Below are 18,515 nucleotides of genomic sequence, written 5' to 3'. Positions count from 1 at the left end.
ATACCAATCAATCTCCAGCCCCTAAACCAAGTGAGCGTCCTCACCCCCAGTAACTGATCACCACACCAAAGCGGGCGGGGTCCTGCCGGTTACGGCATTTGCCCAACCCAGGAACCTGTTAGCCTCCCTCCAGCATTGCAATACTACCACTGTGTGCGAGGGCAAGTCCTTCTGGAGCTTCTTTGAGTATAGAAGAGGCTCACAACCACCCTCCTGCATGACGTGCCTATCAACCCTGTAGGCTGGCTCCAAGTCCGCCGCATACACCCAATCGTTGATGACCTGAAGCTGAGACACCCAATAATACAGCCTAACGTCCGGCAGGGCCAGCCCTCCATCGTACACCCCCCTGGTCAGCTTTGGCAACACGATCCTCAGGTTGCCCCCGTCCCAGACCAACATCCTCACGGGCTGGGATATGAGTCAGAACGTCCGTCTGGGACCTGGAAGGGCGAGTTGTGTAGGATGTGCAGTAGGCGCGGTAATGCCAACATCTTAAATAACGTGGCGTGCCCCATCAGGGTGAGGGGCAGGGACCGCCAATGCGCAATGTCTGACACCAATCTCACCAGAAGCGGCTCTAGATTCCTGGCGAAGAACTCCGCCCTGTCCCTCGTAAGGTACACTCCGAGGTATTTAAAACCCTCATTGACCCCAACGGCCGGACACCTCGACGGGACCCGTAAGTGGGGGGCCCCCGAGAGGGGGTAAATCAAGGACTTGGACCAGTTGATCCTGTAGCCAGAGTAGCTGCCAAATAGTTCAATAAGGTGAATCGCCTGCACCATGGAATGGTAGGTTCTAGCCATGTATAGGACTACATCGTCGGCGTATAATGATATACGCTCTTCCCAGCTATCCGTAAGTAACAAGCCCCAGAACTACCGTTCTCTCCTGATCCAATGGGCCAGTGGCTCCAGCGCCAGAGCGAACAGGAGAGGGGACAGCGGGCACCCCTGCCTTGTGCCACGCCGCAGGGGGAACACTCGGGACAATACACCATTAACCCGCACCCTCACCACCCGCCTTTCATACAGCAGGCGCACCCATCCACAGAAGACCGGCCCAAACCCCAACCGATTCAGGACCATAAACAGATAAGGCCATTCAATGCTATCAAAGGCCATTGAGGCGTCCAGCGCCATCAATGCCATTTGGGTATCCCCTTCATCCTCCGTCATGTACATTACACCAGATAGCCTACGTAGATTATGCCGTGTACTTCTGTGAGGCATAAAGCCAGACTGGTCTACATGTACCAGATCCGGCAGGACTGTGAGTAGTCGCATCGCCAAAGCTTTAGCCAAGACCTTGGCCTCCACGTTGATGAGCGATATCAGACAGTAGGAAGAGCAACAGTCCGCTGGCTTCCCCGGCTTGTGGATGACCACGATAGTGGCCTCCCTCTGGTCCGGTGGCAGCACCCCAGCCCGCTGTGCCTCAAGGAACATGCACCTCATGGGTTCAGTCACTATGCTGGCCTGCCATTTGTAAATTTCCACTGGGAGCCAGTTCGGCCCCTGTGTCTTCCCAGCTTTAAACGCGTTAAGGGCCTCACCTAATTTTAGGGCTGTGAGGTCTGCCTCCAGGCTGTCATTCTGCTCCTCCGAGAGCGTGGGGAGAGCGAAGTCTCGCAGGAACTCCGCGCAGTCAGATTCTGACCTGATGCACACCGGGGTGTATACCGCCTCATAGTATGAAGCAAATGCCTCCTCTATATCCACACCCGCCGACACCAGGGTTCCCGCCTCATCGCGTATCTCCGCAACCCAGGAACGCTCCCTGTCCCGGCGTTCCAGCAATGCTAGCAACTTCATACTCTTGTCCCCCGAATCGTATATCCGGTGCTGCACAGCAAGGGTACCCTCTGCCAGTGACCGGAGCTCTCGTTGTTTAAGGGCCAACTCATGACCTTGCTCCGCCGATGGGGTCCCCCAGCCCCTCTCTCCAACTCCTCCACCTCCCTCTCCAACTGCCTCATTTGGAGTGCCTCTTCCTTTTTTTCACGCCAATCAACGCCAGGGCCTGACCCCGCAGGACGGTCTTAAATGCTTCCCAAATGATCATCTGGGACTCAACCGAGCCCTGATTTTCCTCCAAGTAGAGCTGGGAGCCCTCCCGCAGCTTGTCTACTATAGCGTCGTCTCTTAGGCGCCATGTGTCGATCCGCGGATAGGGTGCTCTTGTTGCCGCCCCCCTGAGAGTTACCCCCACCAGCGAGTTATCTGATATCCTCCTAGCCATGATACACTAGTCCATAAAGTCACCAACTTGATCGACTCTGGCAAAGAAATGGTCTATTCTGGAAAAGGATCAATGCCGGGCCGAGTAAAAAGTGTACTGCCTTTGCGTGGGGTGATGTGCCCGCCAAATGTCTGTGAGGCATAATGCCGAGGTGAAACCACTCAAACCCACCTCGCCCCTGTGTCCCTGTCCTTCCCCTGAGTGGTCCAGATCTGAGTGCATAACCGTGTTAGTGTCACCCCCTAGTAGCAAGGTACCCCCTCCGCAAGATGGGATCCCAATTTTGTGTAGGACGAGACATGCCGGTGGAATGTAGCAGGAGATCAACAGTAGTGCACGGCCCTCCCATGTGGCTGCCAGTGTCGCCAAACATCCCGATGCCTCCTCCCATTTACCTGTGACAATCAGTGGGAAGGCCATGCGGACTAGAATTCCCACCCTCCTAGAGCCTGACGAAAACCCGGAGTGAGCCAATAGCTTGTACTCGAACCGGTCCAGTGCTTTACAAGTATTACCCCTCAGGTGTATCTCCTGTAGGAGAACTATGTCCGGGCCGTGACGTTTCAAATACTGCAGGATTAGTGTGCGCTTCATTTTATTACCCAGCCCATTCACATTCCATGACCAAATTCTCAGTTTTGAATGATCACCCATTAAAGAGCAGTGTACTAACATGCGTCGGACCCTCGTCAAACACCTGCTGAAGCCCAAGGATCACCCACCATAGATGCCTTACCCACGCACCTGGAGCAAAACAAAAACATACCCACAACAACCTCCCCCACCCCCCCAACCATACCCCCCACCCTGCCTCCCTGCTCAGTGGGCCCCCAACCACCCACCATCGTAATACGCAGAGTGCCTGTCTCCCCATACTGCCACAACAACAAAATAAGGAAACACGAGGCTACAGCCGCCGAAGAAGTCAGAATGTAGAAACGGAGTATCCACCCCCCTGGAAAATTCAGCAAGACAACCCCCCCCCACCCCCCACCCCCCCATTGTAAACCCTGCGCCGGAGTCTCTGAAAGACAGTCATGTGGCTCAGCAATAGTTCGAGGCCACCAAATTCGCAGACCACCACAGAACTGCAGTCCCGAGCCCCCCAAACGTCGGGAGGCCAGGGCCCCCTGGGCCAGCCGCTCTCCTACCTTCAGTGTCCAGGCCCCTCACACTTCATGCTGCTCAGTTCTATCACTTCAGAGGAGAATGTCCCGTCCGAGGAAGGTCCTGTGAGAGGGTAGTGCCAGACCGGGCCCCCCTGGTCCTTATTGTGCTGAGACGGGCGTTGCGAACAGCTCCGGCGGCCCACGGTCCGCCATCCCTCCAGCCAGTCACTCGCCTCTTCCGGTGAATCAAAGAAGTATGCCTTTTCCCCATCGTTGACCTTTGGGAGTGCCGGTAACAACATCATATACTTCACGCCAAGATCTCTTAAGGGCCCGTTTCACTCCATCGAATGACCTTCGTTGGCGCTGCACTTGTATTGTGAAGTCCGGAAAGAAACGGATGGTGGCATTCTCGATCCGCAGATCTCTGGACACCCTCGATGCCTGCAGGATAGCATCACGGTCGCAGTAGTTCAGGATCCGCGCTATGATGGTACGCGGGAGGCCCCGGCTTCGGTCTACCCCCCAGCGCACGGTGGGCGCGCTCAACCAAGAAGAAATTAGAGATTAGCTTCGGCTTGAGATGGTTGAGTATCGGGTCCTTCACAAAGTAGTCCATGGAGGGGCCCTAGAGTCCCTACGGGACCACCACGATTCGAACATTGTTGCGTCTCGCCTGGCCTTCCTGATCCTCGAGGCGGGCGGCGATATCGGCCTGATTCTTCGTGAGCACAGCAACCTGTTCCTCAAGCCGCTTCGTCTTGGATTGCAGGCTGCCTATGCCACTCTCCGCCTCTGACATCTTGTCGGACATTTTACTAAAGTCTGCCGGCAGCAAGTTGACCTCTTCCGTCACTGAATCAAGTTTGGATTCCATAGTACCCCTCATGTCCTTCAGGGCTCCACGCATCTCTTGGATAGCAAGCATGATGTCCTTAAGCGAGGGTCCGGCCCACCCCATGCAGCCTCGGCCTGCGTGCCGTCACTCCGTGGAGCCTCCTCCCTGCCCACGTTGACGGTATAGTTATCCATGGAATTAGATTGGCTCTATGTCAAAGTACGATTGCGGCCCATAGTGTGGACACTCACTGTGCCACTCTCTATCTCCAGCTGAGTTCCCATCCCCGACTCACGCTGGCCCCGCTTGGCTAAAACCCTGTTATCCGAAAAGCACCCACCACGGGTCCTTTCTGCAATTATGGGGTACCCCGCTTCAGCTCTTGCCCCCGGGCCCCGACCAGGCCACTCGGTCTTCCGCTCCCAGGATCGCACCTAGGACCAGTCCCACACTCTTGGTCCCTCCCAATCCGTGGGCCGATAACCGCTCGTTGCAGGCCCCACTCAGACCGCTGCAGCCCCGACCCGACCAGTCTCACTCACTACATGGGGACCTCTGGTGTGGTGCATGAGGCCCCGTCAGGCCTCCAATCCCTGCCAATCAGGCTGGCCTCCTCTATCCCAATGCCCACAAGCTGCAGGCGAACACAGTCCCGGACAGATCCGAAAACGGGGGTCTCGCTGCCCACAGACACCGCCACCCGCCGCACTGCTTCCTCAGACAGCGGCGGGTGTCTTCAGGATAGACGGATGATGCCGGATTAGGGGTGAACGATACGGATATGGCTAGCTACTTGCTTAGTGTGCGGCCATCTTCCTCTGCTGCAGACCACGCCCCCAAGGGTAGTTATTTTTAAGGCTTTAGTCTAATTTTCCAGGCTTTGCTTTTGTTGGTTATTGGCAGGTTTGGGGTGCGATGTCAAAGGAGTACCCTCCTTTCCTCGTCGCTAAAACCAATGAGTCCTCAAGTTGTGATGGAGTTAAAGCTACTTGCCTAAGACTCGTGGGACGTGTTGAGGTCACTGATGCTGGATTGTAGCGAGACACTTCTGCCTGAATCCACTGATTGTCTTGAAACACGAGTTCTGCTTTCCAGCACCAGCTGAGCTGAGCACTTAGGACATTGAAAAATTATAGGAGAAAGGCTTTCCTGAGGTGACGTTAAGGAGGCAGTAGGCTGTAAAGCACCACTGCATGGACACTTGTCGAAGGACTTTGTGAGGGTTCTTGACCCTCAGCTGAGTATTTCTCTAAATTTGCTGGCCTTTTTACCTCTGTGCCTCTAGACGGATGGCTCATGCTCAAGTGATGTCTAGTATAAGAATGGAAGGACAGTGCGTTGTATTGTATGTTTCTCCAGAGCGTTGCTACCTCTTGTGATGCCCCAAAGTATTCTACAGCTGGTCGAACAGAAAGTTGCCCAGTCTTCAAGAGAAAAGAGTGTTGATTGGAATGGAATTGTTTGTGTTGTTTTGCTGTTGTGAAGGATGCCCAGAGAGTAGCGCTGTGGTGTGTAGCAGCGCTTAATACTTAATACTTAAGAGAAAAGCGATGGGGGTGTGAGGATAGATTTGTGGGCAGTGTTGACAGACCAGAAGGAGCTTTGTTCATTTATGTTAGATGTGCCTAGCTTCCAAGTCTGCATTGCTTTGCTAAATTAAAATTCGTTTTGAATGAACATCAGTGTGTATGTTCCAAGGCTAGCCTATCTGGACTGGAAACGTAACTGATTATAAGATTGCAGCCCAGTGCAAAAAGAGCCCCAGCCCCTAGGTTCACACTCAAGTCTTCAGTGAAACACTATGGATTTCACAGAGCCACAAGCCTGTGGAAGTGATGTTAAGCATCAATGAAACTCTGCACGATTCCACCCAAGAATAATTGAGATGCATACCCTGGAAGACAGAAGTTAAGCCATCAGTAAATCCCTATACGGGGTGTGTACCTGGACAGCTGGATTGTGGAATCTCTTGGATATTGCTTGTGGCAGCCTTTGTCCTGGGCTGCCAGTGTCTGAGATACCTTGTCCATCTCGGACACTGGGGGCAGGCGCATGTACACATCTCTCCATCCCCAACACTAGCCAGGTTGCCCAAAGACCATTACCTGAAGTCTTTGGTCTTCTTTTTAAAAATACTTTGAGTTTAACTAAATATGAATTTTCCGAGAGTGCTTGATTAGTGCCAACTAGTCCCCCATCGGTGGTTTAGCCATTGGCCTCAATCCTAAAACTATTTTCCAATGTTTAACACGAAGAAGCTACAATAGTGTTTAGTTCCCTGGCCCAGAAGGATCATAGGCATTTATGTTTTTTGATAAGTATATGTTTTGAGTAAATATGTTTTATCAAATTGTAAATGAGGTCTTACTTTTTTAAGTCACAGCCAACCAGACCTTGCAGCTGTATGGTTTGCTAAAGACATCTTGGGGACTTTCAGAAAGTTGACCTAGAAATGCATTTCAGAAAGTTGACCTAGAAATGCTTTTCACCTGTTGATTACCATTGGCTTTATGGGTTGTAACTCACATTTTCTGGATTTCTATTTACCAGCTTTATTTGCTTTAGGCTTTCAGTTTTAGTTCGTCCCTCCTGTTGCCTAAAACGTTTTACTGTATTTTTCCCTGAATTCAGTTTCTGTAAATGGGCCTTTAAATCTAAACTTGTTGGATACTGGGGGTGGGAAAGAGTTTTTCTTCCACTTAGCAACATTTAAATGAACTTTGTAAGTATTTCCGAAAAAATCAGAATTAACACTTTCCATGCTCATGACGAGCTCAGCTCGTCATCAGGCACGGTTGAGCTGTGCTCATGACGAGCTGAGCCCGCCATGACCGTTGTAACGTTCACACGCGGGGATAATTTACCCACTGTGCTGAACGTTCCAAAACAGGTGTGGTTGTGAAGAGCTCCGCTCGTCATGAGTGCAGCTCCACTGTGCCTCATGATGAGCCGAGATCGTCACAAGCACATCGGCGCCGCGCACGGCTGCCTCCCCCCGCACAGCAGGTGAAAACGACCCGCAGCGAAGAGGTTAACAACAAATGTGCTTTATTGGTGTTCTTATCACCTTAGCAGCTATGGAACGTCCAGCTCCAGTGCTGAACGTTCCATTGCGCAGATGCAGTTGGAACGTCCAACGGCCGACGACAGCACTCCCGAGGTAGTGGTGCCGTCGGCCGTTGGACTAGATGCAGCACTTATGAGGTTATTACTGAAGTACTTTGAAACAAATACTTTAATATGATCAAAACAAATCATTACACTAGGTGATGCAATTTCCCCACATTTTCGTTTGATCACTGTATAGTTTTATTAATAAAAAGGTGTGTCTGTGCAAATGTAATGGTCATTTCAATTGAAAACAATTGAAAATGTGTTGTCTATAGTAGCCGTGTGCTACCATACCATGCATACTCCACTCTATGCCACTCGACTCTACACCACTGTACTCTGCACCACTCCACTCTATTACATTGCACTCTATGCCACTTCACGCTATACCTCTCTACTCTACCCTGTACAATTCCACCCTACACCACTCTTTGCTGCTGCAATCTACACTACTCTAGTGAGCCCACAGCAATCTACTGTGCAGAACTCAATTCTACACCACTCTGCAACACTGCATTCTATGCCCATACACTCTATGCCAATGCACTTTACTCTGTAACACTGAACTATATGCCCACGCACTCTACGCCAATCGACTGTATGCTACTCTAATCTACTCAACACTACTTTACTGTATGCCATTACACTATATGCCACTGTATGCAACTGCACTCTACCCTGCACACCCTATTCTATTTCACTCTGTTCAGAAACAATCTACGCCACTCCTCTCTGAGCCACTCCTCTCTGTACCACTCCACTCTTAATCACTGAACTCTACAGAACTGCACTTTGTCACTGCACTCTACTCTGTACCACTGTACTCTACGCCTCTCTACTACACTCTACACCACTGCACTCTGACACTCTACTCCGTAACACTGTACTCTCTGCTACTGAACTCTACACCGCTCTACTCTGCACTACTGCGCTCTACGCCGCACTACTGCACTCTATCCCACTGCACTCTGTGACACTGTACTCTGTGCCACTCCATGCTACTCTACACCACTCTATGCCACAGCACTCTGTGATACTTTACTCTGTGCCACTCCATGCTACTCTACACCACTCTATGCCACAGCACTCTGCCAATCGACTCTACTCTACACTCTATGCCACTCGCCTATACTCTGTGCCACTGCCCTGTGCATCACTCAACTCTACGCCTCTGCACCACTGCACTCCACTATGCACCACTCTACGCCACTGCATTCTATGACGCTGCACTCTATGATGCTGAATTCAATGCCACTGCCCTAAATGCCACGCCTCTATACCACTATACTCTGCAACCCTCTACGCCAATGCACTTTGCACCAGTCCACTCTACACTATGCCAATCCAATACATGACACTCTCTGCCACTCCACTCTCTGCCACTCCACTCTTCGCCATTCTACTCGGACACTCCATGCGACTTCTCTCAACGCCACTAACTTTTACCCATGCTAAACAGCAACCACACTGCCGTACAATATGGCTAAAACACATTGGCAAAACCAATAACTCTTGCACATGTGAGACTTATTGGCTTTGCCAATGCTTGTTTGAACGTTAAGAAATACCAGGGCACTGGAACTATTACCTGTCATTTTGTTGTGTGTCACAATTTTTTCCACTTGTAATCCCATCCCACTGCTCCAGGAGGAAGCAGAAACTTCTGTTGTGGAACATGGGGCATGAGCAAATATCTGCTCAGTTTCAAACCGAGAAGGAAATAGTGCTTTAAGGCTTAGACCTTTGCTGAACGATTACTATACTATGCTAAACTATGCTACCGCGAGGACATACTACTGCCGCGTCTATTGCTATTCAGAAAGTGCACAATTGAGTTGTCTCCGGACTGACCCTGAGATAACTTCCGATGTTTATGAATTATCACTCTAGTGAAAAGAATCTTCTGGCAGTGACACAACCACTCCTGCGCTAAGTTTTGAACCGCCACCCCCGCCAGCTCACGTGCGGATGAGGGTTTCAAACCACGTGTTGGTTGCCTCCGTTATCCCTGTATTCCTGTCCTGAAGAAGACTCGCAGGCCAAGGCCCAACTACCCTATGTGCCACAAGCCGAGTCGAAACGTCGACGACTATATAACCATGCACCTGGTGGACCCATCCACCCCGTCACTATTACTTGCCGCAAAAATACAATCTGTGATTGTAAGGAAATGATGTAAAATAGACAATGTAAAATACTGCTGGGCCAGGTGTTCAAGATTGATACTTTGAATCAATCACACACAAAACTTTCTCAATTTTTTCCTTTATCTTCACTTTGGGATTATCTTCCCACTCACTTACGTTGCCTTGAGCACTCCCTCTCTTTTGCACGTTCCCCCTCGGGAGCAACCTCAATTTTAATAACGTACTTGGCTGAAATTTATGAATTGTAATAAATGTACCTTATGTTTCATAACAAATGCAGTGGCTGCACATCCTTCTTTATTCTAATTGTGTGGAAGTATTGTTCTCCCCAGGAGCGCTGAATTAATTTGAGGTCATATTGGAAAATGAAACTGTAATTCGATTTTACTTTAATGATCTATTGGTTTGAGGACCATTGTTATTCTATACCAAACTAGTAACAACAGCATACTACCATAGACATGACATCACCATCGCCATACCATTCCTACCGGGACATTCTGCATCACACTACATAATACCACAAAACACCGTTCATTGTGGCAGCTCTCTGCATCTACTAAGTCAATCAAAGCAAACTATACCACATAGGCATCATAACAAACCAACGCATTACATGATTTACAAAAGCCACCACACCACCTTGCATACCCCCAAAAAATACTGTACAACTTCATAACCAACATAAATAGCACATAATTTCCCACAACACACTATACTGCACTTGATCCCACTCGACCTTCCCCACTGGCCAGGCTGCGCCACACAATAGATCCTCATCTATTAGCAAATGTTATACAATTCTACACCACTTAAGACATGAATAGCCCATGGGCACCACACCATACCGCTGTACATCACTTCAGACCACTACACTAAGGCAAACATACACAAAGCACCATGTTAACCACTCCCACAATACTAATGCTCAAGCAATCAGAAAACACTCTCCAGTATGTGATGGAAACCTCAAGGCAAAGGTGTTCAAGTATCTGAACTTAGAAAGCTTTATGAGGCCGTACTGATGGCAATAGGTCACTTTACAAATATCTGTAACAGAAGATGCTCTTAGGCATGGTGGCACTCCAGACATCACAGCTGCATACATCACTCCAGGCGGTCTAACTGCTAAGTGACCACACCGTACACGTTAATTCCATGCTTTGACATTACACTGGCCAGCGCGACACCACGGAAGCCACAATGCCATACCGCCCCCCAATCCAGTGCAGTGCACCAAAACACTATGTGATCAGACCATTCCACGCTGCATGACATCAAACTGGCCAGCACAACACCACAGAAGCCACTATGCCATACCGCCCACCCCTCATCCTGTGCAGTGCACCAAAACACTACCAGTCTACAGCATATAAGCCACACCACATCTCCCAGCATTAGGCTGCTGCCCCACAGTACGTCAACCGTTGATGCTTAAACTGGCATGGAATGCTAAAGTATTGCCAAAGAACCAATCTCCAAGCTTCCCCCCCAACCCCCCTAGGGTATAATCTGCATTTCTGTAGCATCAGCCAAACATTCTGTGGGAGCCCTGTCATGTGAATCTTGACTGGCCACTGATCGAACAGGAGGGGCCATTGTTTGATAATGTATGCGTACTTGGCGTTTGGTTGTGTGGGTAGCAGTGAGTTTGTATTGTGATAAGACTTGCTTGAAATGGATTGTTTTAGTGTGGAAGTAAAGTGTGTATTTGATCTAGGAAGATCTTTGGGGTGTTTGTGAATGGTTGGGTATTCCAAACTTCTCTATATTTCGCCCAGTTAGGGGGCTTTACGGGAGAGGCTCCCCTAACCTGTGCGCGGGAAATCGTGTGGATTGTGCTCATGCAGAGTATATATACGCGCATCACAAGCCAGGTTTGTGTCTTATGATGATGTGCACTTGAGGGTGTTTAAGGTTATGCTAATAATATTGGTGTGGTGCATAATAGCTTTTGATATTGCTGCACTTAAGTGCTTTGTGCGCATGATGATGCGGTGGGTCTATCAAGCACGTGGTGTTCAGGCAGACTATTTGTAGTTGAGATTGGAGTGATGGTGTTAATGTTTGATATAGAATGCTTGTGGGTGTCCAATGAAAGCTTTGCTATGAGTCCTCAGATTTGTATTGGTTACAGATTATAAGCGCTGTTGGTTTTGAATTTGCATTGTGAGAGTTGTTCGATTAAAGGTATTCTTCACAAGCAGAGTCACTTTTATACATTAGTGTGGTGCTTTCTGAGGGTGGGCAGTGGGCCTAGTTTGTTCTATGGGAGAAAAGCTCAAGGAGAAGGAATGCAAGCTTCACAGTCCCACAGCTCTACCTGCCAGTCTCCTCTTCATGGGCCATAAAGACCGTGTGACTGTAGAGGACGTTAAGTCCTTGCTTCCTGTTGCTGCTCTTTCCATATAATCTTTGAGTGGCTAATAGTGGGTCTCTGAACATTCCACCTGCATCCATCTATATCCTATGGAACCACTTTCTGGTAGTCCATTGTAACTACACTGGACGCACTACTCAACAGAGCAAACACACAACACTCTGAGCCACCCCACTCAATTCCTCACCCGCTAGACACCACATTTCAGTACAAAACTGATACAAAATGATACCACCCAAAACTTCCCTGCTTACTCTCCAACATATTCCATCACTCCAAACCCCATCTTACAGGACCAATGAACACCCCTACATAGAACACCGTGCCCCATCCCATCACACTAAGCCTTCCCACCTCAAGCTATATTAGACCACATGGCACTGTAGTCCCAAATACTGCTATACACCATAAATCACAAAGCTTTGTCCAAATATCAAATGCTCTAACCTGCTGCACATAATCCTGCACTACACTTCGGCATAGAACACACACCAACCTACAAAACCACATCACAACAAGGCAGGATGTTCGGCACTACAACAACCTCATCACGCATCTGTCCTCAAAATAAAACATAACTTTTGCATTTAAAGGCGCTATAGCGCCATTCATGCGGTATATCCCACCACCTCGATTCTATACCACACCCTACAACTTTGCTGCTTTCCTCACCAACTCCTATAAATTACCACCTGACTCCTCTGCCTTCCCACAACACACTTCATCACTGTTAGATACCATGCCAACATTCTACATACAATCTCATCTAGCCTCTGCCTTAAATCTCCCACCAACACAACAACATTGATAGCCAAAAAACACCAATTCAACTCTAAATGCCACAACTGAGTCCATCTGTTAAAATTAAAAGAAAAACACGCACCATTCATCCATCCATCAGAATCCATCATGCCACGGACTGATCAGCACCACTCTACCAAGCATGACAACTGACTGCACCATGAAGGAAATCCAACAAACTGTACACAGTTTTTCCTCACAATTATGCATCACACTACCCCATACAATACACCACTCAGTAAGGTTATTTAACTGTTACAAACACAACACTAAAATACCACATCACATGTCAAGCCATGTGGCAGCCCATCTCTTTCCACCACCTCTGTTCATTCCTCTCGGAGCCTCACATGACACACTTCATCTCTGCTGATCACACTCACATGCTTATTCTTCCAACACACACCATCTGTCTCTGCTCTAAACCGCTAATCCTGTCAAATGGCATTGTCATCGCCTATCCAGAACCCTACACCGCTTGAGAAGGGTGAGCATCTTTTCACACCATTATTCCTGCCTATCAAAGTCTCCTTGTCATCAAGGATATACTGCTTTGACTTGAGAGAAGTGGACGGAAACATAAAAACTCTTATCGTGGTTGGAGGGAGGAGGGCGGTTTGACACATATCATGGCACACTGTGTTGTGCTCAACAGCAGCTTGATTCACAAACTATTGAGGTAGCCCAATGTGCTTCAAATCGAACTCGTTGGTGCAGTTAGCTAGGGATGCCAGGAAGGGGCCAGCACAACCAAAGTCATCGAGGCTACAGTACTTTGTGGAATGGGACACCCGGCCAATGCATCCTAGGGATTGGGTGGGGTCAAAGAGGTGATCTCAGAACCACTTCTATTGTTGTAGCGCTGTCCCTTCCGTGGTCTAAAGATGTCAGAACCACTTGCATCATTGTAGCACCGTCCCTTCCATAGTCTGGAACAAAGTCAGCTGGCACGCGGGCTCTAGGACCTCATAACAACTGACTTTTGGAGACCTTAATCCGAACACCAAGAACTCGACTGTCTGGTCTGGAACTCAAGAATAGCAATGAGTTCATGCCTAATCCACAGATTTATTCCAGAAGGACAATCCTGTAGCCTGCCAGAGTTTCATCAGAACCCAACTGGCAATAGGCACGCGGGTTAGCAGGAGGGCTTGCAGACCCAAACTCCAACTGCGAGCCACCGCATAAAGGCAACTAACTATACTACATCCTGGACATCCACACAGGTTATGTCAGAATGTCAAAACCCCCACATCCCTCTACAGAACACAACCTCCATATCAATAACCCGCACCATCCAAACCACTCAGCAACATGAAACATGGCTCAGGAATAAATCCAGTCCGAGTGAACCTCAACTAGGAAGATCTACTTACGCAGACCGAAGTTTGCATGAAGTACCAAAAGGCAAAGTAATTGCCGAGCAGTACACCGTACGAAAGCCAGCTCAAATTTGCTAAGTATGATAAGCCTTGTTTGGTAGGTCCATCAGAGGAGCACCTGTCACTTTGTCCTGAATACTATTCTGGATCCTGGCGAAAATGTCATTTGAGTGACCATGTTAGAAGTAGTGCTCATGACCCTATTCAGACTTTCATTTTGCTCTGCTAAAGCCTTATTTACTGCCACTGATCAGTCAAAGCAGGGTAGGGGTAGCAGATCCATGGCAATGCTTTTCATGACTGCATGCCTTGAGCACATGCAATTTGGCAATGTATTCTTGTGCAGGGTCATGGTAACAGCATGGCCTTGGACACATCTACCATGCCAACACTCTTCTGTGGGTTATTGGTCATTCTAGCACATTGTATCTTACCTTCTGCAAGCCAAGATGGTCCAGGTGCAGATGCTGGAGGGATCCGCTAACTGGCTGGAATGCATTGCTCTCAATTTGTCTGATCGGGTTCTTTGAGAGTCGCAGTTCTTGTAGGCCAGAGAGACTTCGCAGAGCACTTGTGGGCACATCGTACAACAGGTTCTGATCCAAGTGTAGCTTCTCGAGATGGTGTGCCGAAGCCAGGGCTGTGGGTGCCACGGATGCAATGTTGTTGCCGCTCAGGTACAGCCAGCGCAGTGCCTGAGCCCCCTTCATGTTGTCATCAGACAGGTCACGAATGGTGTTGTACTGCAGGTGGAGGGAGAGCAGGCCAGGTAGAGACACAAAGGCCCCTGTGGGCACACTTGCGAACTGATTGTGTTCCAGATAAAGATAGGTGAGATGTGGAGCCCCTTCCAGTGCTGCAGCGCTGAGAGAGGAAAGACTGTTGTTGGACAGGTAGAGGTAGACCAAGCCCTTGAGGCCACGTAAAGCACCTGGCTGCAGCTCCTCGATGCCACAGCTTTGCAGGTGCAGGGACACCATGTTCTCCATGTTAGGGAAAGCACCAGTGGGCACAGACCTAAACGCATTGCGGCGCAAGTCCAGCAGTCCTGTATCTGTTGGGAACCCTCTGGGGATTTTGGAGAGGCCTTGGTTCTCACAGGTAGCGTGCTTCAGGTCGGGCTTGCAATGGCATGATGATGGGCAAGGGTTGCCACTCTCTGCAGTAGGCTTTATAGTGACTGGTTCCACTCTCTCCTCTGGAACTCGGCGGTCACACCTCATGTCCACGCTCCTCATAGCCTCAAGGTGCTCCCCACGGAATGGTGCCGGTCCAGCACAGATCATCTCGGCACGAATCCGGGACCTCTCAGCCCACTCCTTGAAAGCACGCAGGTTGCAGTCGCACAACACAGGATTCCCAGTCAGGTCAATTTTACGCAGCTGTCCTAGTCCTGCCAGTGGCTGCAGCCCCCGTAGCTGGTTATCCCTCATGTCCAGCAGGGACAGTTGAGGGGTCCCCTGGAAGCCCAAGAAGGACACATCCTGCAGGGACATACCATCCAGGAAGAGTTGCTTGAGCGCCCGCATCTGCAGAGCATCCTCCCCTATGAATGTCATGGGGTTACTCCCCATATCGAGACGTGTAACGCCTGGTAGCTTCGAGAGGGCTTCAGTGGGTAGGTACTGCAGCTCATTGTGGTCCAAGCTCAGCCGGCGCAGAGTGGGCATGCCAGCAAATGAGTGGTCACCTACAATGTTGAGAATGTTGCGTGACAGTCGAATCCACTTAATTTGCTGCAAGCCCTGAAAGACCATGTCTGGCAGGTACACCAGGAAGTTCTCACCCAGGTCCAGGAGGTTTAGGAAGCCGAGCTGGGTGAAGGCACCAGGGCGAATTTCCTCAAGCCGGTTCTTCTCCAGCACCAGGTGCCTCAGGGAGGTCAGCCCATCAAACGTCTCCTGCAGGATGAAGGTAATTCCATTCGAGCCGAGGTTGAGGTGGGTCAGGCGTCCTAGCCCACGGAAGGCTCCTTCCTCCAGTGTCTCAATGCCACACTTCTGGAGGTTGAGGTGGATGAGATAGGGGATAGGGAGAAATGCTCCTCCTGGGATCAACTTCATATTATTGCCCCGGAGATCCAGCTTCTGTGTTATCTGTGTAGAGAAAAATGTGGTTATTTATTATCTACCAATCCTAACATATCAATCTTTATTCCCTCCCATACGCCTGTTACCTACGAAAGCTGTACTTTAACTTGATAAACTTGGTACTGGTATTGTGTGATGAGTGGATGTGGGTGAAGATTATAAGCAAGGTCCGATGCACACAACAAGTATGTGTGATATGATTGATCACAAACAAGTAGCAAGGATGGAGTCGCACAAATGTGTTCTTTTTGTGTCGTTTTATTGGAATGCATATAGTTGGAACATGAAACCAGCCGACACGTGTTTCGTCAAGAAGGGTGATAACCCGTGACTCTTCAGGGCTGTTAACGGGTCGTGAAGGGAGGGGTCGGGGGACCGGTGATAGTTCCAACTCGGTCCTGGTCGGGTTTGTCACAACAAGAGATCGCACTCCAAGGTGCTTGTTGTGTGTCAAAAACAAGATTGTCGAAATAATCCAAAAGACTGCGCACACGGCGTGTGATGCCGTCTCTGGTCGCAGCGGTGTTTTTAGAACTTGGTGTGCAGGAGATCAGGGTATCGTCGGTAGCGGTTTTCGCCGGGTACATCCTCATTTGCGATTCTCAAATAGCGATTTTTTTGCGAATCGCAAAATGCTATGTATGTAGAATTTGCAATAAATTTTGCGAATCCGACATATTCCTTAATTGCGAATCTCAAATTGCGATTCGCAATTAAGGAATACATCCCCATTCATTCCAATGGACCTAGAGGCTCATTGGAATAAATGGGAAGACATTCTCAATTTGCGATTAGCAATGAGCGAATCGCAAATTGAGAATGCAATTTCAAGGGTACAGGGATGTCAAAAGGACACCCTGTTGCACCCCTGAAATAAGCATGGATGCACATGTGGTGCAAATACATGCCCCTAAGGGCATGTATGTGCACCACCACATGTGTGGGTTCTTTCCCACTGTCACACTCCTTCCTGGGGAAGTCGCCCACTGCCTCTCAATTGAGGGACAGTCTGCCTTCATCTGAGGAACACTAACCCGCAGTTATTCATGTGAGGGGCACTCGCCTGCTTTCCCTCACTTGAGGGACACTCCACTTCACTCATCCCTGAGGCATTGACCCGAGGAGCACTCTCCCTTGACGGTGACTCACCTGAGGCGGATTCGTCTGCTGTCACCCACCCGAGGGGCACTCGCCTAGCATCACTCACCTGAGGGATGGTGACGGGCACTTCAGTCAGGTTCTTGTTCATGCAGGTGACGTAGGTCTTGATGTTGTCGCAGATGCAGAAGCGAGGGCAGGGGGCGCCAGAGGCCGGAGCCCCCCAGAAGAGGGCGAGCAGCAGACAGGCCAAGAGGCGCCGCATTCTGGAGCTGCAGGGGAGAGAGGAGTCACTGAGACCGCGTGCCAGGGCAACTCACGGGGCATTATTACTGGTTCCACCCACAGCTCTGCCAATGGCCCTCAAGCCTGGTCCTGAACTAACGCATTTGCTCGTATTCCAGCACTGGGAGCCACGCGCAGCTCTGCCAAAGCCCCTCAATCCTGACCTGCAGCACCCTTTCTATGCCACCAGTGGGACCGACAGACCAAGGGGACCCCGGTACATCCCGGTGGCACTCTGCCACCCCACTATTAAGACTCGCATACTGCTCGGCTGGTACACCTCGATCCTAACTTCATATCCTATAGCACCCCTGATTATTGCATTACTCGGTTGTATCCTCATTTTACCCGGCCTGTAGCACCCCTGTTGATCCAGAGAAGGATCCCACTCTGACAGAGTTTGATGATGATCTGCGGCATGTCTTGTCGTTGTAATAACTGGACTAACGCGCACAGCTCTGCCAGGTCACCCCGTTTCTGACCTATAGTGCCCCTGCTATTTCATTATTGGGGCACACCCAACCCCACAGCTCTGCCAAGGCTCTGTATTGCTAACCCATAAAGCGGTACCGCTGGCGATCCTGTGTCTCGAAGCAAGACGCAGCTCTGCCCAAACCCCTCAATCTTGACCCTGGCGTCACTTGCGCGCGACGTCCCAGCTCCCGAGATGTACCTCACGACTGAAGTCCCGTTCTCGGGTCCCCCGTCTGGCGTCAGGTGATGTCGGCTGTGAGCTCGGCTGGCAGCGGTGTCACAGCCGACCCTGGAGGTGGGAGGTGCCGGACACCCCCCTACAGCCCGTGTGAATGAAAGGAGCCTTTGAGAGCACCCGCCCCCTCCCTCTGGTCCCAGGACACGAGGAGCTGAAGGGGGGATTATGGGCCGGGACTGCGGCCGTCTGGCAGCATTGGGGAGGTCTAGAATATAACTCCAGGCAGTCTCTCTCCCCTCTCCTCCCCCACGAGTTAGTCACCTCCAGCCAAGCTGTCCTGAGTGGCATCTCTAGAAGTGACTTTTAGAAGGCGGGCAA

The 18,515-nt window shown here is 50.0% G+C and overlaps 1 protein-coding gene across 2 annotated transcripts in view; it reads right to left on the bottom strand.

Annotated features, from left to right (window-relative positions):
* CHADL (chondroadherin like) overlaps window positions 1-18,262 on the bottom strand; it is a 47,231-nt gene extending 28,969 nt beyond the window's left edge. Inside the window, exons 1-3 of one of the 2 annotated variants that reach the window (XM_086958229.1) lie at window positions 18,159-18,262; window positions 17,310-17,472; window positions 14,447-16,108 (exon numbers count right to left, since the gene is read on the bottom strand). In XM_086958229.1, the coding sequence (XP_086814355.1) occupies window positions 14,447-16,108; window positions 17,310-17,465 (1,818 nt within the window). In that variant the 5' untranslated portion in view covers window positions 17,466-17,472; window positions 18,159-18,262. Of the gene's footprint in view, window positions 1-14,446; window positions 16,109-17,309; window positions 17,473-18,041; window positions 18,116-18,158 lie in introns of those variants that run through there. The other variant, XM_086958238.1, reaches the window with a different exon arrangement.
* Window positions 18,263-18,515: the final 253 nt, after the last annotated feature.

The sequence above is a fragment of the Lissotriton vulgaris genome, chromosome 1_1, assembly GCF_964263255.1.
Source record: "Lissotriton vulgaris chromosome 1_1, aLisVul1.2, whole genome shotgun sequence".
In the NCBI taxonomy this organism is placed as follows: Eukaryota; Metazoa; Chordata; class Amphibia; order Caudata; family Salamandridae; genus Lissotriton; species Lissotriton vulgaris.
Note: the sequence above shows the minus strand (reverse complement) of the source record. Positions and strands in the feature narration are given on the sequence as shown.